Source organism: Tyto alba, unplaced genomic scaffold (genome assembly GCF_018691265.1).
Source record: "Tyto alba isolate M040663 unplaced genomic scaffold, T.alba_DEE_v4.0 Super-Scaffold_8, whole genome shotgun sequence".
NCBI lineage: Eukaryota > Metazoa > Chordata > Aves > Strigiformes > Tytonidae > Tyto > Tyto alba.
The window spans coordinates 13,431,861-13,458,743 of record NW_024881329.1 but is presented as its reverse complement, the minus strand read 5'-3'; the positions used below and the strand labels follow the sequence as shown (position 1 = coordinate 13,458,743).

General features: G+C 38.3%; 1 protein-coding gene across 2 annotated transcripts; it reads right to left on the bottom strand.

The window, feature by feature from the left end:
• Positions 1-17,661: 17,661 nt before the first annotated feature.
• On the bottom strand, positions 17,662-24,447 carry KCNA4 (potassium voltage-gated channel subfamily A member 4). 2 transcript variants are annotated; one of them, XM_033007002.2, is made up of 3 exons: positions 24,291-24,447; positions 23,697-23,940; positions 17,662-22,863 (listed from the first exon to the last, which is right to left on the bottom strand). In XM_033007002.2, the coding sequence occupies exon 3, from the start codon at positions 22,099-22,101 to the stop codon at positions 20,113-20,115; it is 1,989 nt and encodes a 662-aa protein (XP_032862893.1). In that variant the 5' UTR covers positions 22,102-22,863; positions 23,697-23,940; positions 24,291-24,447; the 3' UTR covers positions 17,662-20,112. The 2 variants fall into 2 exon arrangements, with proteins under 2 accessions (XP_032862893.1, XP_032862891.1); XM_033007000.2 differs by having other exon boundaries at positions 23,697-24,447.
• Positions 24,448-26,883: the final 2,436 nt, after the last annotated feature.

Genomic DNA, 26,883 nt, shown 5'->3' with positions numbered 1-26,883 from the left:
TAACTTATTCATAGTTCAAATGGACCATATTCTCACCTCACAATTGGCATCACGTTTCACATCTAGCATCACATTGAAACAGATTTACAACTCCATTATCTTTAACAGAATTGCTCCTGACATGTACTAATGTAGTTCACAATTAGGGAATAAGCACATGACATAACAAAATCAGGATACTGTAGTTTACCTGTTTGTGCCTGTCAGATAAGCTGTTTTAACTTACCAAATGTACACTCATAGCTTATCCCAATTATGAAGTAAAACAGGCTAACTTGAGCCTGAATTGAAGAATGAGAAGACAGAACATAGTTGAGAAATTATTAACATTGGAGCTACTGGCCATCATCTACCAGTGCTACAGAGGTTCATTATTAAAATAAGCAGCAAGAAATACCGCTCCACCACCAGATTCTTAGGGAACAATTATAGCATCTCCTATGAGAAAAAAGGAAAATAAGCATTAATGATCATGCTTCTGTGCTAGACTGAAAAAACTGCTGCTGCTTAAGGGGTTTTTTCTTTGCTTTTACTGCACATACCGCTAGAATGCATATTGTGAAATAATACTGTTACGTCAGTCTTCTCGTAGAATTGCAACTTCTTAGCCAGCTGCAATATTTACATGGATTTATTAGACTCAAAAGTCCAAATAAACTTTTACACAAGCTCATCACCTGAATAAAAATTAAGCCTCTAAAAGTTTCACATAACCACAGCATTTGAGGTAGGACAGAAAGTACAGTAGCTTATGCTGGAGGAGATTTAGTAAAGCAAACAGACTTCAACAGTACTGAAACTGCTGATACTGTAGGCATCAGAATTCAGCATTTCTGCCCCTTCTAAAGCTCTGGTGTCAGGAAATCATTATCAGCAACCAATGGCATTAGGAAAATTAGTCTGACATCAAAGTGAAAATATTTGAAAGCAGGAAACCTCATTGAAAAAAAAAAAAAAAAAAAGTCATGTCAGCAGTATCCCAGTGGCTTAATGCTTTTTTTGTACAACTCACTTCCCTTTACAACTCTCACTACTTCTCCCTTCCCCCTTCACACACATTCAAAGGCAAACCACGCTTGCAGTCCCCCAAGTCTTCTGACTGTAAACTCTACAGACCCCCAAGAGCTATCTGGCCAGGGAGAACTGCCCATGCTGCATCCCTGGCCTGCAGGTGAAGGATCCGTACGTGCCGACGTGACATTGCTCCAGAAAGCAGAGTTATTGAATGGCTGCAGCCGAAACGTGTGCCGTGGTGACATTGCTGAGCTATTGCTCTCACTTGGTTTGTTCTTCAGCAAAAATCTGAATGTAAAACACATGCCTCAGAGGAAGGGAAAATTTTGTGATGCCTTTAAAATGCGTCTCTTGGTATTTTAAGAGATTCCAAATCATCTGGACAGTCAGAAAAGAGGTGCAATGTGAGATTGATGCATCACATCTGCAAGAATATTAGAAGAGGCATTTTTATAAGTTTAATTCTGAATAACCAGAAACTGAGTCTTTATTTAACAAGTTGGTACATTAGTCCCTTCTAAAGACACAAACATTAGAAATCAGGGCTTTCAGGTTCATTTGTCTTTGGCTCATGATGAAATACTCAGTCTTTGCTTGATTCTTACCCCAGGAAGGCTTGTATGAGTTCATTTAATTCCACCCAGTTAAATGGAGTACTGCCAATGTATGCCAGCTGATAGTTCAGGATTGTGATCCGTATTAAGAGGGCACTTTTAAATATCAATTTATTTTGCTTAATAAAATCAAATGCTACACTATCTAGCACAACATTTTAACTTGTCAGAATAATGCCTTTAAGTACATGAGGGTTGTAATTCTCCCCATAAAGATATCCAGAGAACAGCAAGATCCACAGCAGGTTTGAGAACTTGGCTCCACAATACTGACAGAAAAATACTGCAAAATCTCAACATGGTAAACTACACAGTACGCAGGCACAGAGCCAAGCATGTATCCTTTAGAGATCTCTGTATAACATAGAGAAATATGAGAACAGCATGTTCTCACTCATTCTGACAAACTGGCACAGACCCACTATGAGTGGAAATTAATAACTACCACACCAAAAAGCCAACCAATTTTTTAGCCATTTTACAGCTCCCCATTATAGACTGCGCCAGTACTGCAGACAGCCCAAGAAAAATAGTTATTGGGACTCGTAGGCAATAATAAATAACATTCAGTGGGTATCACCAGTTATGATATGATTTAATACTGGGCCAAAGTTGCTTTCAGAACCAGAAGTGTTTATGGAGAACTGGCTACAAACATTGATATCAAGCAGTCATAGAATAAAAAATGGTTAGCATTTTCGGGACAGTGTATTCCTTTTCAAAAGCAAATTTTAAAGCAACTAGAATAACTGCTGAAGCTGGTGTTTATCAACAAAAATTTGACACACATGGAAAAACTCTGCTTTCAGTTACACACATACAACCACTGTGAAGAGAAGAATTTGTCCCCAAGTGACCATACCATGTCAAAGTAGGAAAGGGCCCCAGAACCAGACATAAGACAACTGGACCCAGTTCTGTTCTCAGCTACACTCACTTAACTGTGTTTCTGCAGCATAAAAAACCATGGCACTTCTTAAAAATAATCAAGTCAAAGAAAAAGGGTATTTGAAAACCCAGTGTCAGGTTTGTGAGGAAAATCTAGGGGACAAATACCATAAAAGAGTGCTTAAATATTAGGGTAAATAAATATTGATGGCATTTTTGGTGGCATATTTCCCCAGTTGTAGTCACGCTGTTGAGACATTCCCAAGTTTTGGGAGAAACTGCAAAGCTTTTGTAAGGAATAGATGAGAAAATTAATCCCATAACATACAATCAGATTTCTGCCAGAGTGTGCAGCAAACAGCATCAATCTCCAAAAAAAACACTGGAATACATGAAAGATGTAAAAGAGGAAGCATCGGAGGCAAGAGAGAGGAATAAACTGCAGGAGGGAGTTCTAGTTAAGATGACAAACAATTTACAAGCATATCCTGTAAAATTGGAAAGCCAAAGCAAAACGTTTCATGTCTTCCAGCTCCATCTATGTTATATGGCTCCTTCACTGCTACAATTCTCCTGTAATTTGCTCTATATTCACCAGTTCTCCAAAAGATTTTTGATATTTTCCTCTTGTTCACTCTTCAATACTGCCTGCCTTTTTCTTTATTCTCAAGTCATTCTTTCAGCACTGCTCTTAGATCTCTTCAATTACTGGTATCTTTGTTCATCAATTTTAAAGGAGCTCGGGGAGCTCATAAAAATATTTTTTAAAATCCATCTTTCTCTTGTAAATTAGCATTGCAAACATTCATTAATTTCTTCACTCATTCTACTATTTCACTAGTCTTCTACCCAAGAATTTCCTGAGCATTTTCCACTTTCTGTGTAAATTAACAAGTTGATCTTTGAAACTCTTCAACATATGTTTTTTTACTGCCTTGAATGTGAGTTGAAAGCACACAAAACTGAGCTCACCTCAACTTTTACTGAGTTAGCAAGAAAAATTCTCATTCACTTTTAGACTATTTTAAGAATGACAATTCAACACTCTCTGTAGGGTTATAATCCACAAATGTGAGCCTCAAAATATCCCTGTGAATTTGAGAGGTTTTGCTGAATCACTAGGGTTCCTTTCAAAACACCTTTGATCTTCAAACCTAGAGGTAACTTTTAAAATCTAATCTGTTCCTTACATTGCAACAATGACTGCCTTCACTGCCTGACACAGCATGTGCCAGAGCCACCCTGAGTGCTCGTAAACCAACTTGATGCAATGCTGAAGTAGGCTGTTTGAAGCCACACATGTGCATCCCTGCACAGACTCCTGCACTGCAAAGCAGCCCTTAGAGTGGCATTTTCAAATATCAAGTACAGCCAGGGCAAATTTTCATTTGAAATAACCCATAGTGCCACTGAGAGCACTGGAAACTGCCCAGACACTAGCTGCCAGTGTCCCTAAAACCCATAATTAGTGTGATTACTCAGGAAAATAATGACAGTGATAAACTTGCCAATTAACGGTCATTCAAACAAAAAGACCTAAAGAAGAACAACTGTTTCACCAACCAGTTGGAGTATGCCAGCACTAGTACTCCAGAAAGCAGGAATAAGCACTGCTCTGGCTTAGTTTGGGAAAAACAACTCACCAAATGGCATTAAAATGTGCAAAAAAAGAGCAGAGCAAGACTCCACAATTTCCTAACATCCAGCCCCACATGGAATAGACCTCAGCATTAAGTTCTCACTCTGAGAAATGACTGATAGAGCTCAACAGTGTTTGAAATATTAACATAAAGTATGTATAGTTAATACAGTCCATCAGCTGCAGTTTATGAAATAACAATTCTTACTGTAAATGCAGAGAGTACCATATTTAAGCCTACTGCCAAAAGACAACACCATTTAATTTAAGAAATCATATTTCTTTCCATTTAGCCTGTACTGCCTAAACCAGACCCTCCAATAATTTAAGGCAGGTGCATCACCTTCCTCCTCAAAAGAAAACTTATAAAAGTAGTTCTTAAGCCAATCAAGAACAATCAAGAGCCACTGGGCCATAATATTATTTTGAACTGTTCTATATGTTACCATCTCTGACTCTTTTTAATCCACACACATTTCAAAGCAAAGATTACATCTGTGGTTGAACACAGTGAATTGCTCTTCTACCATGCATGCATATTTCTTTCACAATACTACATAAATAGCACTTTGCAGTAAGTTCACAACAATTTCTGAATTTCTTGCTTCTGGGGTCACTCTTCCTTACATTTCCAGCTTCTACCACCTACTTCCCCATGCTTTTCCTGAATGACTGAAGAGCTCAGTGTTCGGCATGGAAAGACACAGTGAACAGGTTTTCTGCAGCCTTACAGCAGGGTAACAAACAACTGAGGCTAGCCCAGCAAACCCTACAGCAAAAGTCTGCTGTCCTCAGAGGATGCACTTCACCAAACAAATGGTCATCCATATTTGCTAGTCTACAAGTGGGCAAAAAATAAAGCATTTTGATTCCTATTGCGTTAAGTATCTGGATAAAGATATGTGGCATAAAAAAGTGATGAAAGACAAACTACAGCTCACACTTCCTAACATCCATGGATTAATGTTAATGCATAGATATTTATTTTTTTTAATATAAAGTATTCTGAAGTGTAGGTTATGGTAGAAAGAGACTATAATAAGGAATCCCTGTGATGACTGGAAATACACAAGTATCATAGAAAAGTATTTTTTAAATATCATATATTTTACATGTACAAACTAATTCAACATCCAGCATGAAGTACTGCAGCATTACTTCCATTAAATGAACAAATTTTCCAGAGAGGCGAGGAAGAAGCCAGAGTTCTAACTGAGAAGTTATTATTTGTCATTATATCTATCGATCTGTCACTATTCTAGCAATTATGATAATAACTAACTACTTCAGCTACTAAGTCAGAATAAAAACTGCATTCACAAGCTTGATTACTAGAAGACTTTTTCCAGTATGAAAAACAGAGCACAGAGATTTTCTTTAATCAATCCAGAATTTTTTTTCCAATACCTATCCTCATTTAACAGTCTTTAATCACAGGTTGTATTCACACTATTCACATTTTCTGTAACTAAGTCTCACTCTAAAATATATACTCTGTCTGTGAATCTCTATTCATAGAAAATTCAGTATCTAAGCCATAAAAAGAAATCTCTAGTTCTAAGTAATGTGATAGCAAATATTAACTCAGAATGACCAGCAGTTTCTCCCATTTAGTGACATCAAACACAAAGAAACTACACTTGCACGACATTTCCACTAGTAATAGAGACACGCCAGTGGACTGTTTTCACCCAGGTGTCTGTTCAAGAATATTAAAACTTTCTAGCTAGAAGAATCAGACACCATAATATGTGCCCATGAAACTCATCAACTGTGCATTCTGCAAAACTTCATCAGTGGCACGTGGTTAAGACACAGAAGGAAGAAGGTCTATGCCCAGGTTAGAAAGAAGTTAGGATACCTGTTTCAGGATGCATGTTTGTGGTATATGTGAGCAGACTTACCAAACACAACAGAAAGGCTACTCTTAACCTAGATATGGACTGAAGATGCTTCTAATCAGTATTGAACACTTGATCATCACCATAAATGAATCAGAATTTTCTACCCAGCACAGACTGAGAGAAGGTAGCACAATAACTTTTTTTTTAATTAAAAAAAAAAAAATTATCTCAACCACAGGACCACACTCAGTGCTTTTTTACCATTGACTAATTTATCTGTACATTTTAAGGATTTATACAGTACTTAATAGAAAATAGTGTTATCACCTATTATTTGTATTGGCTTTCTATATAAAAATAACAATTCTTTTACTTTGCAACTTATTTCAAGATTTAAATCCTGATAACTAGATAAACGTCAATATAAAACACTGTATTATTCTGAATAGAATTTCACAGTCTTCAGCACTGGGCAAAATAATTCAGTAAATTTAGAAACTATCCATAATAATAATGAACTACATATTTAAGCCATCTTGCATCATCAGTTCCCAAGCAGAACACATTAGTGAGTGATAGCACTAATGAAAATGTACTAAAGCTTGATATTGCTTTTCATAATTAGAGTGATTTTGTCAGTCATTTTAGGCCAAGTATTTAAGAAAGAAAATTAAAAATATTGCAACAACCAAAATCCCAAAACCTTGTGGGATTTTTTTCCTCATTTCTCATTAAAGTCATTTTTTCTTGTGTATCTGAATTTCTCTGCAATCCTCAGAAGAAAGGCATCACTGCAAGAGAATCAGAACAAAAAACTGACTAGAAACAAAAGTAGAAAAGGCTCTCTAGCTAGAAACCTTTAGCAAGATACTGAATTCATTCTTACATTGCCATCATTTTCAAAATCAGATTTCAGCTATTCATTTTAGATAGCATTTTACAATTGCTCTTGAGTCTATTTATATTCTTTGACTGCTCATTTTCCTATGCAGTTAAGTAAAAGACACCTGAAAAAGATTAGTAATGATATTCTCACTGGTTTACTGTAAAATGAACTGAATATACCCAATGTAATTTGTTCTCTGCTAAAATTACACTTCCACAGTTAGTTACTGAGTTTTCTTATTAGGTCACATATACTTAAGAACGTTGATATCCCATTAGTTCATTTTACTGACAACAGAACAGTATCTCTGTTCAAGGCTTTGTGTAAGAAAAAAATCTAACATATAGAAATATCTCTCCAAAGATCACCTCTCAGCTAGCCAAGGGCAGTTGGGTTAAAAACGTATTCTGGTACAGATTGAAAAAGAAGCAACCTTCAAGAAACAGGGGTGGTTGTAACCGATAATCATTTTGGATTAGGAAGTCTCTGCAAAAGGAAGCAGAAAAGACTGAGTGGCTGCTGAAGCAACAGCAAGAGCACACCCAAGTAGATTCGTGATCTCTGCAGCTCCTCAGAGTCCTCCCTTCAGGGTTGTCCCTGACCACAGGCCCCTGTAGTCCCAGAAAAACTGCGCAATTACATAGTGGTGGTACTGCAAAGAGTGCCAGAGCCTTTGCAGAAATGCATCATTGTTCACTTTATCATGGTTCACTTTATCACTCATGACTAGTTTGAGTCCATTAAATCTGAAAGTAGCTCTCTGGCCTCTTCGATGAATGGATGTAATATACACTATTCTTTATGCAGTAACAAGAGACAGAGATTATGAATGGAACATCCTGGATATTATCACAGCAGATTATAATCTAAATCACTAATTATTTTTTCATAATTTGACGTACAGTACCATTTAATATTTTATGTTGATGATGGCCAGTCCACCAAGAGGTTTTCATGAACCACACAACACAAAGCAGTGATAAACACTGAAGTCTCAAAACTAAGGCTGTATATGATCAAATCACTTGCTTCTAGGGAATAAAGTTTTAAAACAAACTCTGAATTTATAAAATAAATGGAAAAATTCCCCATGAACTTAACAAGAGCAGAGGGAATTAGCAAGTAAGATGACAAACTCAGCAGTAAATTTAACTACAGCACTAAAACTCAGCATTTTCGTCATTTTATACAACACCTTCATTGTATACACTGAAAATATTTTATATTACTTAGGATATAAATCTGAAAACAGAAATAACTGTAGGTGGTTTGGAACAAATAAATGCTGTATTTATACAAGTACAGCATTCAGCAAGCATTTGTCAATATTAGTCAGTCACTAAGCAGGTTCCCTGCACTCTAGTACACTGAATACATGCCTGAATAATTATGGCTTGTTTGCGTGACATCTGGTGGGGAAAAAATATCACATTCAATATGAAAAATACAGAAGTATTTTCATAAAACAAAAAATGCCAGCGAAACAGGACTGCTGCGTCCTTTTCATAACAAGTAGCTTCACATCAATAAAATCCAGTCATCCTAAAGTATCAACTATATCAGACCTCCAGAACAGAAAATAAGTAGGTATGCAGTTAAACACAATTTCCCAGACATTGTAAAATTCAGTTTCCCTCAGCTCCTTATGTCTATAGAAAATATAAATTCAGGTAATGTCAAATGCATGCACATGTTTGCTGTTAAGTAAATCAATTTATCATTTAAAGATCTGACTGAACAGCCTAAGGCTATCACTGCTTATGGGAAATTTATAGATGTATAGTCCTAATAAATCTTCTTGTGAGCTGTACTGTACACATTATTCTCAAGAATGTCTGTAGAGCAAAAAGTAATAAAGTTGAAAGTCCTTCTCCTCTATCTTCTTCTCAGTATCGTTGTATTAGAATTAGAGGACCAAACCTTATTGTCTGCAACATTCTCAACAGTAAGAAAACAAAGAGTGAATCCAAATGAAAATTAAATTAATCCGAAGGAGGAAGGTGGGGAGGGTGTTACACTGGAGTCTCAAAAAAAATCTCAGTTCTTTGCTTATATTAAATCAAGAGGAATGTGAAGCAACCAAACATCCTTTTCTATTTTGGTTTGAAAAAAAACAAAAAAACTCACCCTAAAGATTTCATGACTGGGTTCTTTTTCAATTTAATTCCATTCAGTTAAGCAAAAAAATCACTTAAAGAAAACATTCCACAAATCCACAAACGTTATGTGAATTTACAATAGCTGATGAACAGGTGTAGAAAAAAATATCTGTAGCACAATGCAATGGCAGAGGGACATGTGTTATTTTAGGACAGGAGATACATTTCATAGTGATCTACACAAATATCCCTCCCTTGTATTCTGGTCAAGGCTGCTCAAGAGCCTGAGCAAATTTGTTTGGAACTGGCTCAAATACCAAGCCACTGTGCCATGTCCTGTATGAGCTGTGTCACATAAACATATTCATAATTACACTTCTATCTTCTGCATTATTAACCTCCTCCCTCTCCAAAAAACAAAGGCTACTTTTATACAGCCCAATATCAAAGTCAGTGGTATGAACAGAGATGGGGCCAAGCTCCAAAACTTAGATTCCTACACATGTCTGGTTCTGATTTTTCAGGATTGTATTCTGCAAAATGATGCAGATTTTCGTATCTTCATAAACAGGGATCTTAATCCTGCAGAATGTAGTGTCCTGCTTGATGTCTATTTATGTGTAAGAATGTATATATATGTATATTTACAAGATAATTTATATAGCTAAATAATTTTTTAGATTATTTTTAGCATGAAGAGCCTGCTTGATTGTATGGGGTGAGGACAATACAACTTTGAAGATGTTTCTATCATAAGTATTTATTTGGGTAATAACATTTAGTAAAACAGGAACATGATCCGCCATAAGTGATTTTAGGCAAGACCACTATTTGTAAATCTAGCAGGAAAGAAGAGAGGTGTCTGAACTTTCTGAAAGAACAAAGCAAAGCTCCACAATCTGAAACACCATGGATTACTGCAGAAGCAGAGTAATTCCTATCGAGTTTTCCTTAATCCTGGAATTTAAAAGCATTTTCCTCAAGTGTGTGAAAACCGTTATCAATGTGAAAAAATATAGTCTCTAATACTAGCTGTATCAGCTTAAGAAACCTACCCTCAGCATTTCTTCTTGCACAGTGTGTCAGCAGACAGCATACCAACTTGGAGCAATGCAACAGCACATTTTCCTGTTTAAACTGAACAGTTGCTTCTGCTGAAGCAGCAAACTGCAAATGGCATCACCAGGCAGCTCTTCCAATTCACTGAAAGTGGGACTCCTACTTTAGCCCTTCCTTCTTCTAAGAACTGTGTACCACTGACAGACAAACCACTACAGCCCTGCCTTAATAGCATGCAGTTACAGGATGTAAACTGCCTATTTATAAAAGATCAGTTCCAAATGGCAAAAAGCTTTTAACCATTTTCCAAGTAAAATACCAGTCATTAGAAATAGGAAGGTTCAAGATATAACAGTTCAAAGGCTGAAAAGGATATAATAATGAATCTGCCTTTGAAAGCAGCTGTGAACTTCTCTAATTAGTATAACCTTCTTAACAGTAGTTACTGGAAAACAACAAAAAACTCTTAACTTTGCTCACAGTACATTGAATTTGTGACATTTTCTGTCATTCTGGACTTAGTTCCTGAATCTTCTTGGATTCATTTACCCCAAAAAGGCACAAAAACTAAGTGCTCATTACAGAAAAAGGGTCAGAGAATGTTCGTATCACTGCATCAAACACTGGGTGTTCAGAGAAAGCTGAAGGAAGGCATTGCAATATATTGATTACATCTTTTGTTTAAGGCTTTTAATCCACTCAATCTGGAATGGATATTTTCATTTCCCTTCATATTTTCATAGCTTATGAGAGGTGATGAGGGTGGTTGGGGGTTCTGTGAAGAAGCAAGCCTTAGGAAAGAGGTGGACTTTTGCTTTATGATCCTCAAAACTTAAACCCTGGTGTTTGATCTGAGAGGGATTCCAGAATTCTCCAGCACTTTTGACTCTGCAAGCATGGATGGTCCCATGAAAACAGCACTGTCAGGAAACTCTGCTTCTCAAATATGTGCAGTTTCCCATATGTGTGCATAAATATTGGCAAAACCACTGGCCTTCTTTCAAACCGTGACATTCCAGGTCCAATCTCCTTTTTAACAACTCGTCATATTCTAAATTCAGAACTTATGTACAAGCCACATAAGTGACCTCCCACCATTGGCAGAATAAGTGAAAAACATCACCCCCATCATTTTTTCATGAAATAAATTAATATCAGGTTAGTGGAATTTTTTTTCCCCCTCTTATTTATAAAACACAAAGAAAAACTGGGTTTGGGGTAAAAATTACTAATTTTTTAGACACATTCTCAAGGTTTCTAAAAATCATAAAATTACAGTATTAGAGCTAAGATACGTTATAATACATACAAGACACAAATTTCTAGATATTTCCTATGGCTGAGCACGTTTACCTAATACTAACATCTGCTACAGTTCCAACAGTGTCACTAGCTACTGAAAGCACAGCAAAAAGCTAATTGTCTCAGCCAAAAGCTTAAAAAGTTCTGCACATGTCTCTTTAACACCTTTCTAGATATCACTCCAAATCAGAACATCATTAATTAATTATTTCCCAGCTTCCCAGTAACAAATGATGGCATCTTTGGGACCCATCCATTCAACAGCTGAAAAACAGCTTTGCCTTTGAAGACATTCTGGCCTATCAGCACAAGTAAGGTGTCTATAAAAAGCAAGCAAAAACACTGTTTAGTTTATAATCGTAGACATTTTGGCAGCAGCAGAGCTAGCAATATAATGCTGATGAAAAAAGACCCAGGGATGCATAACAGTCAAAAACCAAGAGTAGCAAAAAGCTCAACAATTTCTCAGTGATTAAGGCTCTGAAAAGTTTACATTTACAATTTTGGCTGGAGCAATACGAACCTTGAGCACCAACTGCATCTTAGTAGAATAGAACTAGACCTAGTAAATATGGTTACCAGCAACTGCAAGGCTTTTGTCAGGGCCCAGAGTGCTCTCATAGGCTTTAATGGCCCTCACTACCCTCACCTGGTGCCCTCACCCCTACCCACTGTGTGATGGCACTCAGTACAACCAAGACTATGCTTAAAAACATTGTGGATTCTCTGGTCACTCTCTCTAGGTATAGTTCAAAACTACAGAAAACCACAGAAATCAAAAATACTGAAACTTAACTTGTTCTTGCCTCCTGAAGAAAGAAAATCAGTCAAGCCATAAGGGCAGAAATTTTCAAAAATAACTAGTGGTCTGAACTGCTTAATTTCTAGGCCCTCAAAAATGAATCAATTTAAAATGCACTTTTTCTACACCAACTCAAAAGTAAATCTCTTTACAGTCATTCCATTTCACTTAAGAATCGCATTGTCCCATACCACTAATCAATTCTATAAATATTTTCTTATAAAATAGGTCAAAGAGCAGCAACTTAGCACTGTTTCTACTTACTAGTGTCTTTTCACGTTTTCTACATATTTCAAAATCTAGCAAAAATGCTAATCCTCCATTAAGCTATGAGTAACAAAAAATATTTTACTAGCCAGGGAAAACATTTTTGCCTTCTAACCTATTGAATCATATTCACTTATTAGAGCAGATGTTCACAAATTAAATGGCACCAAAATAGCAATTATTTCTCAGATACTCAGAAGCATTAAATTTTGCTGTTCCTCTCTTTTACTGAAATTCTTATAGCATTTTTGTCTTTAATTTTGTGATCCGTAACTCCTGAAAAATAACAGTGCTGGTAAGTAACAGAAATAAATGTACACAGAACTAATTCCTGAAGTATAAATTGCTATACAATACCTCTACCGTACTCACTGAAGTAGGATAGATTCTTGCTAGAATAATGTTTACCTGAGCTTGTCATTTGGCACACTGTAAAACACGATGATGCCCTTTAAACATGCAACCAAAAATCTTTTCTACACCTTTACTGTTACAAAACCATATTTTTCTCAGTATGTGTATCTGCAGCTAATATTTAAGAAAGACTTTAACAGAGAAGCTACTATTCCTTAGCCTCCTTTAACCTGAAAAATATGCAAGATTTCTGCTTTATAATAATGCCTTGCCATTTTGAATGCAAAGAGGGATCATCTTCCTTCACACTTGAGACCTGAAAAATATTCAACATCTTAAATTCCTGATGGATTAAGGGCAAATTGAGGGCACCTTGGAAGTACAAGCCCATTCATGAAACAGAACTTATTTACCCTGAAATGTACAGTCTGTGGAATGTCTAACTTGTTGTAATACAAATATATCTTATTGTATTTCAACACAAAAACAAAAGGTACCTTTATTTCATATCAAGAGTTCTTTGCAGTTTTCTGTATTCAGGCTCACTGTGCTATTCAGGCTCCATTGTGCAAGAAGAAACTGTCACTGAATGACTCCCTGAATTCATTACAAAGCTGTACCAATAGGGAGACAACAAAAGGCAGAAATTAAAGTTCATTCATATAGTGGATGAACCACATCAAGGACAGATATCATGGGCTCTGACTGAAAACAAACCTTCAATGATCTAAATGGAACAGAAGGGAAAAACATGGTTGAACCTACAGTGCAGGGCAAGCACGTACCACAGTGCCCCGAGCAGGCCTTGTCCTTTGATTATACAAGGCAAAGGAGAAAAGGGAATGCTGTCTCCCCATGCATGTGATTGGATTTCTTTCCAAAGCACATAATGGAGTGTTTCTCACCTCGCAATGAAGATAAATATACAGTGAAGCACTCTGGAGCATCCCTCCTCTACAGCATAAGTCATCATCACAATCATATCAGTATAAATACTAATAGGAAAAGCAATTGTCTTCTCGGTTGCCATATACTGCAATACTAGATAAAGCACTGCCTAGTAGTGACACAAGAAATTTGAGATTACTTCAGTGCAAGAGCATTGGACTCAAAGCCAGCATACTTAAAACAAATTAAAAGCACAGGAGCAATACTGAGTATGTCTTACTTGATTTTTTGAATTGAATGCTACCACTCATGTCCAGGATGCTAATTCCAGAGTCACTGTATGTTCTCCCACTGAAATGGCTTGCATAAGAATTGTTGTGGCTACATAAATAAATACATCACTTTAGCTTATTCTGACTACTAAGAACAGAAAAAAGTATCTATCTAAAATTAATCTATCCATCCTCCTCCCTACTCTCAACACAAATGCCCCAGGAACACTTGAGCAAGAGATTAAAAACAAAAAGAAACCCAAATCTATCTTGGATATGTGCTCTCACTTCCTATACTCCTTAAGGAATCCCTATAACACTTGGGAAACCTGCTCCACCACAGTCTTCCTTTAGACCCTAAGCAAATCACTTGGTCCCAGATTTAGGAAGCATTTTGCACCCTAGTTCCTAATGAAATGAACAGAAGTCGGGTGTCTAAATGTGTATTTTGTGAGTGTGGGCGTGACTCCCTCCGTAGCTTAGGAACAAGCAACCTGGAGACTTTGAGACCTTCCTGTCTAAAAGGGTTACATGGTACACCAGAGCAAATAATTTACTGTTTTGCACTCATATGGGATAGTTGTGGTAGGAGCATGGATTTACCAGACAGACTAAACAGGTCACGGCACCCTCTCCCGCCCGCCCAGCGGAGCGAGTATCTTCCCAGCTGCAGGAGGCAGTAGCAGGAGCTGACCCAAGATGCAACTGCTGCTGCTCCTGAGATCAGAGAGTACCTGCAACAGACACAACGCATGAAGTACCTCTCTTGCAGCTGCAGATCAGTTCAACTAATTTGCTCCAATTTTTTTTCAACAGCAATACCACAAATGCACAAGTGAAGAAAAAAAAGTTTTTACTTACCCACTTTCCCTTAATTAGAATAGTTTATCAGATTTTGACATGTAATTTAAGATTTTTCTTCTTTCCTTCTTATATACTTATGTATCTATTTTCCAAAGGACCTGTTGCAGAAAAAGGTCTCAAGGAACATTATAATTTTACAGAAAAGGTCTAAAAATGAAAATTAATTCAACCATCTCAGTACATGATACTTTAATGAGTTTTCCTTCAGATTTAACGTCATCAGAATTCTGAATACACAGAAAACATGGTAGCAATATGTAAAATTTCATGTTCGTGCCTGGTTGCCAGGTACAAAACATTTATGCACTCTAACCAGCATTAATGTCAATAATTTTTTCCACATTAGATGATCTCTGTGGAAAGGAAGGAATGTTCATTCTCTTAAAATTGCCAATTTTTCTGCAAGCATTTGTTTCAAACAGAGGTGCACAAATATGGTAAATCTATAAACTAGATCTTATTCACTGCAAAATCAGAAGCATTTCATCATTCAGTTATATCAACAGGAAACTGCATACCCTGTCCCATGTCTACAGATGTTACAGACTGTCATTTGTGTTTATTTAATAAGAAAAATATGTAACTTGTGTGCTAGAGATCATAGATTTTTTTTTAATCTTTGCTTTTGTTACTGTCTCATGCCAATTAACTAAAAAAAAAAAAAAAAGTAGTTTTTATAACTGGACACAATGACAGTAAGAAGTAATAAAGTAATAAGGAACCAGTAAGGAACAGTTAGAGGAAGGTAGTGATGGTCTAAAGCACCATGGATAGTTCATATTTAATTTGAGGACTACCAATAAAGTATAAAGCTTATGCTAAAAATTAATTTTCACTCAGAATTAGTTTTACAAGTGTGGGATCATCAGAAAGACACATTTCACTTTCCAATGCTGTGCAGTAAAGACTTTCCATGAACTAGTTACAGTAAGAACAGCCTTTCTGACATTTTGCTGGTTTTCCATTTATCCAAATATTAAGAGGAAGTATTTCATATTCTTGGGTAGTTTATCACTGATTTTTCATATCCCAAGTCAAATGACACTCAATACCTGAAAGCACACTTGACAGGAACTTTCCATGTCAGGAGTTACAAGATAATGATCCTTTAGTCAAAGTTATGCCTTGATCTCAAACTCTCTGCACGCCAGTATTATGCAGAATAATTTTCACATTCCAAAGCTATTTGGAAAGTTTTACTGACTGAAAACACACTCAAATCCCATTTTTTATGACCACAAAAATTCCATAATGGCTACTGGTATCCCCAAACACCAAGAACACTGTTGTCATGAATTAGATGTAATCATAATAGCAGTGAATTTTTTCACTCCCTTGATCTCCCAAATTTATTCCACATTACATGGATGTCACAGAAATGTACTCTACACAACAAAACTATGTAAGCAGAAGAAATCTTCCAATACGAACAAGTCACACTTTCCACCAAATGGAACTGGCCTCTTGTGGAATCATTCTGAGAAACCTTAACTGAACATGAAAAAACTTCACTAAGATCTCCCTAACAGGGTGATACAACACTTCTTTTTATGTAAGTTTCAGCATCTGGGCTGAAATTTTCAAGGAATCGATCTAACATCAGAAAACTCCATGCATGTAATAAAGAAAAAAAAATTATGTATCTCTAAAGTCAGGCATTAAATCCAATCCCTCAGCTGGTAAAACTCTCTCCTTATGAGTCTGGCCTTGGCACGTAAGTTTACTATAAAAAGATTTATGAATTTCTTTCAGTAAGTGCCAACACACAGTTAAGTATCAGCCTATATTTGAAATCTGATTTGATGCTGCTGTGATTCCATGAACTCTTATGGAACTCCTCCAAATTTTTTCACCACTGCAAGTGAACCTGAAATATCAAAATATCTCATTTTGCATTATTTTTAGCTGAAATGTATGTCAATGTGAAATAATTTGAACTACATTAGTAGAACTAAAATGATCCCTAGTGTAACTCCATTCACATCACTTACATCAGGAACGTGCTTCACCACTATAATTTAAAATGTAAAATGCTCAAGTGACGATAACATTATTTTTCTCAGAGTTGTCAGTATCCAGTAGCACTGGGAAAGCTCTGACAGAAGCAGTAGTAGTAATTTAGAGCCATAACAGCTCAAGTTACAGGGTTTCTCTGGCACACAATTTCAACTGAAGTAATACTTCATGGAAATTTCTGTTTCTTGTTAAGCACTTGGGATCTTTGGGTTTTAGCATGTTAAGGGTAGGACTTTGGCATTATCAAGCTGTTTTGTAACTGACTGGACCAATGAGTAGTTGAATAATCAAATTATAAACCAGGCCAAGTAAAGGTATTTGCTTCCATACCGGAATGCACAATTCTGTGATTCGGAATGGTCTGCCAAACTGATAGCACAACCTAACATTAAGCTATAGTAGATCTTGTTTATACTGACAAAGTACATAGGTTTATTCACTGCAGGAGGCAGAGCAGGCTCCACTGTTACCTTAGGAAGTGCCTCCACAGCGCTGCAGTATGTAGTGCTGACACACCCAGAATGTTGCTCTGCCAGATGCTACAAGCTCCTACAGTAAGACCTTTTCCTTCAGAGAGTAAGGTACTGCTATGATCGCAGCATAATGTAGACGTGGCCATGCTTGATTTAAACTAAAAGGTTGTGCACTGGGAGCAGAATAGCTGAACGACTTGGTGGAGAAGCTGGGTAATGCTTAAGCAGTTACCTCATGCTGAAGTTCATGTCCACAGTGTGAACATATTCTAAGTTGTTCAAATAATTTTCTTCCTTATATCCATTAGAGATCTAAAATTCCACCTCTTATGAACCACCTTCCCTTTCAACCAGTCAATACGGCAAACATATACTACCAATTTTCTCTAGAGTCCTTTATTTATCTAGTTTGTATTTCTTTTACTCCTACATTATTGCCATGGTCCCTGGTATTGTATGGTCTCTGGTATTACACAGAACTATTAGCAAGCCAGTTTACAAGAGAACCCTTATGCTCTTTACATCATTAACTACTAGCTGTTAAAGAAACACACTCAGTTACAGATTTTTAGCAGACTTTACAGAATGCTCATCCTCGATGCAGATATTGACCCTGTAAGAAAAAGTACTCAGTACATTTAACTTGGGTGTGCTACAACAAAATGCAATATTCAATTTTGGCAAACACTTATGTATAAAATTACTGAGTTGTTTCATTCAAAATATAGTTGGAATTAATATCACCACACTAAAAAGGAGCTTGGTTTAATACTTCACATCAAAAATATAGTGAAGCCTGCTCTATGATTTTAAATTAGAAATCAGATATTTAAACACAAGTTTTGAACCAGGGCTCAGCACAACACAGTCTTTTGTGTGTGTGTTGGTTTTTATTAGTTCTTTTGCAATGCAAAAGAGGACAAGCAGAGAAACTTTTTGAAGAGGCAATTCACAGAAAATCCACGAAGACAAAAATCAACCATTAAAGAAAAACCTATGTCTATGGCTCTATTCAGTACCACTGGATGCTGCATACAGCAAACAATGCTTATCTGACAGATTATGCATAATCTCATGGGTGCCCAATTTGGACTGCTTTTACTGTTGCTTTTCAGCTCCAGAACTATTAATCAGTCACTAACCAGTTCTCCCCCTGCAAAAATCCTCAACTCAGTTTTAAATAAATACTGCAAAACTACTGTAATTTCACAGTTGAAAAGCCCCTTTTTCTCTCATAATGGCCTGTCCTAACCCTTAAAGTGCATATGCTAATTTGGTTCAAGTTTTATAATCTGGAATGTTCCACAGTGCCTCTTCAAAAACAGTTCCAGTTTAATTATTCCTTCCCTAGGTAATTATAAGTCTGAAAAAAATGCCTGTTCTGAATCTATTATTTATGTTATATGCAGCAATATCTTACTTTTTTCATTCTGGAGTCTGGGATGTACTGTAGGACAGATAATCTTTACCTACCTTAATTTCCTAGGAAGGGCAATGGGAGTTTTTGATACACAGTTAAATACAGCTGGCCTAAGAATCAGTGAAAAGAAATCACAGAATGTTTTCTCAAGGACTGCACGGAACCCAACATGTTAATTTTGAATCCCAGAATGCCTATTTTGGATCTTAAATGTTGCTTCAAATACACATGGGTGAAAGCTGTAATTAAGGGAAAATGCAGCACCAATAATAGCATGTTAAAAGTTAGCAATTCTCAATTGTCAGTACTGTAACAACTGAATATCTTATTACTGCTACCTTCTCCTCCCATACATTGAGTTTCAATACTGACAAAGTGCATGTACTAATCATAGACTCTAAATGTTAAAGTAACCAGGAAAAAGATGTAAACTAGGTTGGTATTTCTTGAGGGCATCAGTAGAAAACACTGATTTCAAGTAATTTGATTATAAAATTTTACTTCACAATCCTTTTCCAGATCACAGATAGTCATAGTGAAAAAAAGTATGGAATTAATGTAATGTTAGCTGTTTCACCATCAGCATCACATAAAGAAAAAAATAAACAATAAACTATGATGCAGGATTCACTCTTCCAATGATTGTCATTGAACTATTACATTAGTAAACATTCACAGTATGAAGTCTCTTTCAATATATCTCCAGCATATAAAGTAGTGCAAAAAAGCATTCCAGTCATTTTGCCTTTGCAGTCAGACCAGGTTAAATGATTCTCTTACTTCATTTCTTTCGTTATTAGACAACAAGTGCTGCAATTCCTCCAAAGAGAGTTATAAAAATAAACCATTTCTGGAGGGTCAGCAGCCTTTTCAAAGTAAATTTCCAGTTAAAAACAAGCATTATAGATTTCAAGAGAAAAATTTAGATCTATCTTCTGTAGAATATCTTTTTACAATAAATTTACCATTTGAAAAACAATGACTATGGTATCCAATGATTTATGGTAGCTGCTATTAAAGCACTGATAAATAGATAAATGACTACCAAACTTCATTGCTTCTTACATAGTAAATACCTCTGAATGCCAACTTTTACCACAGAGCTGTTATTAGTGATGTCGACAGTTCATGCACCCACTTTAAAACTGACTTGGTTTTAATAAATTTTTCAGCCTCATGTGCAAAACACTTGCATTCTAATAAAAATATAAAGTCTGAAATTATATCAGATCTAGCAATCCCTTCCTCAAGTTATACCACTTACTTGATATGTAATACAAGTTTAGCAATGCTTTTTATTTGTATTTAACCATTAAATGGCATACTACTGTATGCTGTGGACTCTTGTTTGCATATTTCATCATTTTCACTGCACTCTTTAATGCATAAATATATTTGGAAACGTTCAAAATTACACATCAGTTTCCACAGAATTTGAATTTACACAGTTTTTCTTCTCTGACTCACTGCTATTCCCTGTGTCCTGACTTTTTTTCTCCTTTACACAAAGAGATTCTTTAACTCCTTCTTCCATCTCCAAATATTCTGATTTATCCTCTGTGGATGAAGATGATGAGCTTCTAAATTTCTTCAGTAAATTTGTTGGGAGGTAAGGGCAACTGACTGCATTTTGCATCAGCTGCGTTTGTTCTTCATTCTCAGTTTCTCTGTGGTAGAAATAGTTAAAATTGGAGACAATCACTGGCACTGGTAAAGCAATGGTTAACACTCCCGCAATGGCACACAGGGACCCAACTATTTTCCCACCCACCGTTATGGGTTTCATATCCCCATAACCAACTGTAGTCATGGTCACTACAGCCCACCAAAAGGCATCTGGGATGCTTTGAAAATGGGTGGCAGGCTCATCAGCTTCTGCAAAGTAAACAGCACTGGAAAACAAAATGACTCCAATAAAAAGAAAAAAGATGAGGAGGCCGAGTTCCCTCATGCTGGCCCTGAGTGTATGACCCAGGATCTGCAAACCCTTGGAGTGCCTGGAGAGCTTGAAGATGCGAAACACCCTGACCAGACGGATGATCCTCAGGATGGCAAAAGACATGGCCTGTTGACCATTACTGCCCTGCTCCTGCGCCAAGTCAGTGCCCAGAGTAATGAAGTAAGGCAAGATGGAGACAATGTCTATGATGTTCATGATATTCTTGAAGAAGTGTGCTTTGCTTGGACATGCAAAGCAGCGCACTGTAAACTCAAAAGAGAACCAAATGATGCATACTGTCTCTACAATGAAAAAAGGGTCATTGAAGATGGTGTGCTCCCCAGCATCCAGGTGAAGTGACTCATTGGAAAGCCCCTTCCCTAAACTCAGGGACATGATGAATTCTTTGTCATCTCTGAACTCTGGCAAAGTCTCCAGACAAAAGATGACAATGGAGATCAAGATGACCAAGACAGAGACAATGGCGATGCCTCTGGCTGGACTGGAGCTCTCTGGATACTCAAACAGCAGCCAAACCTGCCTCTTAAACTCGTTCTCTGGCAAAGCTTTGTCCTCTTCCTCTTTGACAAATCCTTCATCCTCTCTAAACTTGAGCATGGCCTCCTCCCCAAGTTGGTAGAATTTCACCTCCTCAGTGAAGATGTCAAAAGGTACATTGACTGGCCTCTTCAGCCGACCACCACTCTGGTAGTAGTACAGGATGGCATCAAAGCTGGGCCGGTTCCTATCAAAGAAGTATTCATTCCTGAGAGGGTCAAAGTATCTCCCTCGCTTCGCTGGATCACCCAACAACGTCTCCGGGAACTGAGCCAGTGTCTTCAGTTGGGTCTCAAACCGCAGTCCTGACACGTTGATTACCACACGCTCACAACATTCGTACTCACTGTAGCGAACAGAGCTGTAACCCCCCGGGCCTCCACCATCATCAGGTGGCTGGTCTGAGTATGAAAACTCATCTTCCCCATAATCATCACTGTAGTAGAGCTTTCCTTCTTCCTCATCGTCTTCATCCTCATCTTCATCCTCCTCTTCCTCCTCACTCAAGTCCTTCAGTATTCTCTCTTCAGAACCACTGAGAGGGAGCAGCTCAGAACAGGGGAAGGAGGCCCCACACTCCCTACTTCCCAAGTGGTGGCTCCTCTTTTTTCCTTTCTTCCGCCTCTTACCACTCTGGCGGTGGGGCATGCTGCTGCGTGACGCATTCCCACCATGAGAGGAGGATGCACCTCGACCCTGTTCCTGATGGTAGTGGTGATATGGTCCACCTCCACCTGTTGCCCCACTTTCTACCGCTGCTGTTGCTGCTGCTACAGCCGCAGCGGCTGCAGCTCTCGAGTGTGCCAGCCGCTCTCTCTCTCGGGCCCGAGCTTGGACCGCATATCCATAGGGCATGTGGCTGTTGCACCCAGAGCTATCTGCACTCACCATTGCAACCTCCATTTTGCAACTGCTTGTTTTTCAATCGCTTAATGCAAAAAGGTTTTATTTAAAGCGTAACCTTAACTTTGAACTAGAAAGTTCAAAGCCATTTGCATTTGGAGGGCAGCCCCTTGGACACAGAGCAGGGCAACATATTTGTAACACCTAATCTATGTTTTGGAATACCACAGATCTGCATTTTCTTACTGTCCAGAATGTTTGACACAAACTACTGTTTTGCTAACAAGAAAAGATGAAATTCTCAAATTGAACCAGGGAACAGCTGAGGCCTTGTTCTTTCATCCACCAAGACCCTTTATTTTCATTTATCTCCTGTGGCTATCACAGATCTGATCCGAATCATGACTACCTTGCCGGCTACAAAGACTGCATTAATGAGGAAAAAAATATGCAACTCAAAGGGTACCTGCTCTCCACAGATGATTTTAGTTCACCATTACAACCAAATGCAAATAGTACCTTTCCTCATAATTCATTCCTGGTAATGCTTTGGCCTAGCAATCTTACTGTTTGATACCATTACTTAGGGAGTTGAAGTTAATTCCAGCCATCACTTTATTTACACAGTGAGGAGGTCTTTGCAAATCCTTTCTTCAGCCTGTCAACAATGTCTCAAACCTGGGAGCAGCACCCAGGGCGTCAGCAGCAGTGGTAAGAGGAGGAGGAGATGAAGACTGAGAAACTGGCTCTGAGGTCCCCATAGAACACAAGGGAGTGGATGGGTCACCTTTTGGTTATGGTCATGCAGTAGAAGCACTCAACCTGAGGCACATGCACAAACACACAAAAATAAAAAAAAAAAAAAAAAATAAAAAAAAAAGGGAAAATATTGGATTGTTTTCCTAAAAGGTCACACTGATCAAATGAAACTGTGTCATCTATTACCACGGTATTCAGATCTTCCCCTACCCACACTATTCACACTTTTACATTACACACACACCCACATCACACGCACAGAGATTTTGAACGACTCTGTGGGTAAGGTTGTGGGTGGGTATGTCACATATATAGACAGAGATACAAAATCCCCACCCATATAAGCACTTGCATCCATACACAAACACATGCATGCTTCTGAAACACCAACACATATAAACACTAATAAAAATACTGCAATACACAGTGCATTCAGATCTTTGAGTACATATGTAATAGGTACACCTACAGATATCTATATGAAAAAATAAATAATAAATGTATCTACACAAAGGAGGTTTTTTTCTACTTGTAGAAACATGTAAAATGCAGGAATGTTACATTTTAATCTACAACTGAATTGTGTTTCAACCATAATGAACATGTCACCGAATTTAATTTGGAAACAGGCATGTACAATGCTCACTCAAGTGAAAATACCATGATGTGATATGGTATGTCAGGAAAACACAACTGCAGGTGCACTGAAGCAACATCTACATGCAAGCACACACACACAAATACACACGCACACCCCCTTTGAAAGAGAAGCCTCATTTATAGTTATAGCTAGTAATACATGATAGAAGGTGAAAACGAACAATTAAATGATGCTATATTTAAAACCGTACCTACATGTCATGCAGAAAATATCTTTAAAGTGCTATTATACTTACTGTTCCTATGCAGAGAAATAGCAGTGCTGTTCTTGCTAGTGTAAGGATCTGGTGCCAGCAGTCCTGAGGGGGCTGTGCCGACCGCTCTACATTTGCAGGTGTGTGTGGTCAGTCACACCACAGGTTGACGAGTGATTCCTCTCCCTTCTTTCCGGGTGCGAGAGGAGCGGCGGGAGCGGCGGCTCCGCACAGCCCCGGCGCTGCTCCTCGCCCGGGCATTCGCGAAAAGGCAACAAGCGCGAGTCTGCTTCCGAAAGGGAAAAAATGAAGGCGGTGTGTTTGTGCGTGTGCGAGGCAGAATGAATGGATAAGCGCGGTTACTAGCCTTTCCAAGCCCAGCTTTTGCGATACATTTGTAAATCAAACGTTAAATAATCCGTGCACCAAGCCTGTTTCCACTGAGGAAAGCGACGGGTGTCGCTTCTTGCAGGTTCTCCCCCAGACACGTCCAGACGGCAGCGCTCAGCCAGCACCCGCCCGCGTCATCCACTTGTTGTGCCGGTTTTTGGTAACGCTTACCTACCCCCCCCCAAAAAAAAAAAAAAAAACCACACAAAAAAACCCCACAAAAACAAACAAACAAAAAAACCTCACCAAGAGGAGAAAGCAGCTCTCTACTATAGGGCTTTTATTGCTTGCTTTTTTAAAGCTCCAGCCAGCAACCGCGGCAGGGGCGCAGCCGGGGTGAGCCCTGTTGCTCCGCGGAGCCGCCGCCCGCTCCCCCCGCCTGCGCGCCGCCGGGACTCGCCGCCGCGGCCGCTCCCCCCGCCGTTTCACCGCTCGTTTCACCGCTCCCCCCGCCGTTCCCCCCGCTCCCCCCGCCGTTCCCCCCGCTCCCCCCCGCCGTTCCCCCCGCTCCCCCCCGCTCCCCCCCGCCGTTCCGTTCCCCCCGCTCCCCCGCCGCCGTTCCCGGCTCACCGTCGGCCCCTCGCGGCCGCCGCCCCGCACTGCGCCCCCGCCTCGGCACGGCTCCTGCCCTCCGCCGCGCCCCGCGCTCGCGCTTTCCTCCTATTAATGTATTAATTATTGAAACGAATATTCCAATGCTGAATAATGCATAGCCTGGCTAACAAACCTTTGTGCCCAAAGCAATGCTGCGAGCCCTGGCTGCTGTTTTTTGTGAGGTTTCTTTTAAGGAAGGAAAAGACACTGTCGAGGTGGCTCAGGGAATTTCAGAACTAAGCGCAGATCAAGTTTCCCAGAAAAAGGAAAAAGCTGTCCCACCTCCACCGTGCTCCTTCGCTCGCCCCAAACCCTCCAGCAGTACAAGCAAACCAGAAAACAATTTCCTCTGCTCCTGCCAGCACACGCAGGCCGGCACACAGCTTGCCAGCTGCACGGGTTTTGCAAACGAAGCCAAATTAACTTTTACTCCTAATGCTATACCTACACAGAAAAATAAGTCTTAGTTCATGAATAGGGTACCATTGTGTATTTGGTAGATCAGACCTAAAATAATAGAGTTTTAACAGCTCTGCTAAAGGTGTCCAATCTTTGCTCCCTCTGCCTGCTGTCTGTAACACAGGTGATGCATTAACTGGCTGTTCCTGCTGCACCTCGAAAACCCAAACTGTGACTGATTCCACTCTCTGCAAACAAGCACCATGAAAATGCAGCTTGGCTATATCCTTCAAATTCCATAGTCAATAGAAAGCTAAAGACATAAGAAATGCCTAGTATCATCCCAAATGCCATTAAAATACAAAGTGATGTCATCACAAGGACAGTCCAAAACTTTGATGCTCCTGGATGCAATTTAAAGCCATTCTACAATTCATTTCCAACATCAAAACCCACATTCTTCTACAACTTGGCACAAGAACATACCAAAGACGGGGATCAAACCCCTATGATCATTTAGTCACAAGGACACGTACGATGCCATAAAAAATAGAAGATATATCATAGGTATGCTTTCTGAATTATTAGAAGCACCTAGACTTATTCCTACTTAAGTAAAATTTAATTCTAGGGGCATTTTCCAGAATTCAGTCACTTTATTCTCTAGGAAGTGTTGTGTTGCCTTTTATCAGCAGGACCTGAAACCTTTTTTTATTTCTTTTTGAGATGTTTAAAGGGTTTGGAAAGAAAAAAAAAAATTGCTTATCTAGTTTTTACCTTTTTTCAAAAATTTCAGATGCATTGTCTTGTCACTCTCTCATACGACTATTAAAAAGAAAAATTTGGTGGATATCTGAGTATCGAGTCAAGTTGAAACAGACCTATCACTTTGGTATGACTTTTTGATCATTATTATTCTTTTTTAATAGCTAAAGCATATTCTTGAGCAAAGATATATAAACTGTGATGTATGAGGGAATACACACATAATACACACACAACACTGATAATGGGAGAAGCAGAACTGCTTTTTTATACTTTTTTTTAAATCCATTCTAATGTGATAGGGATCACGTAACTACATGCAATTCAATCTTACTCAGAGGTCTTACTTGATCCAATTTTTAACTGATTTAAAAGCAAAAAATAAGCTTTAAGTATTTACAGATGAATACTGTGATTCATTTCGTTCAGCTTTGTATTTTCATAATATTAAAAGAGCAATTTTTATTTAAAAGATATTACATTCCCTCTGCTCCTCCATATTCATAAGGGATACTATTATTGGTAGAACAGAGAATACGTACGTGTCATTATCTTCAATAGTACAGTATTAAGGCTATTATAGCACAGCAAAGGATCTGTAAGGTATGCTACCATACAGATTTCCTCTGTTTACAGCAGTGTAGAGGAGAAATAATCATCATTATTGCATATCTATGTACACGGTGCCAGAAAAAATACACAACAATTTAATATATTTTCATGCAAAAGGAACCTGAGATTTAAAAAGCCTAACTTACATTGCTATGTCCAATAATAATTTATGCTATCCCCCACTTGCTGCAATTCACACTGTCAGAGTCTGGCCTCAGTTCAACACTCATCCTCCTGCTGTAATCAAGAGTTCTGTGCAGCGAGTAAGTCTGCACTACAGCTCAGTGCTTATTACACTTCTAGACCACAAATTATTCTATTTCCCTTCTAGTCTTCTCTTTTTACTCTTCTGCTCCTTCTATGCTTGCTTCACTATTATTCTGTCAGACTCTCAAGGAAACTCAGCCAACTTCCCATAAGATCAGGAACTCCTTTCAAAACAGGTAAAATATTGCAGCAGTGGGCACTC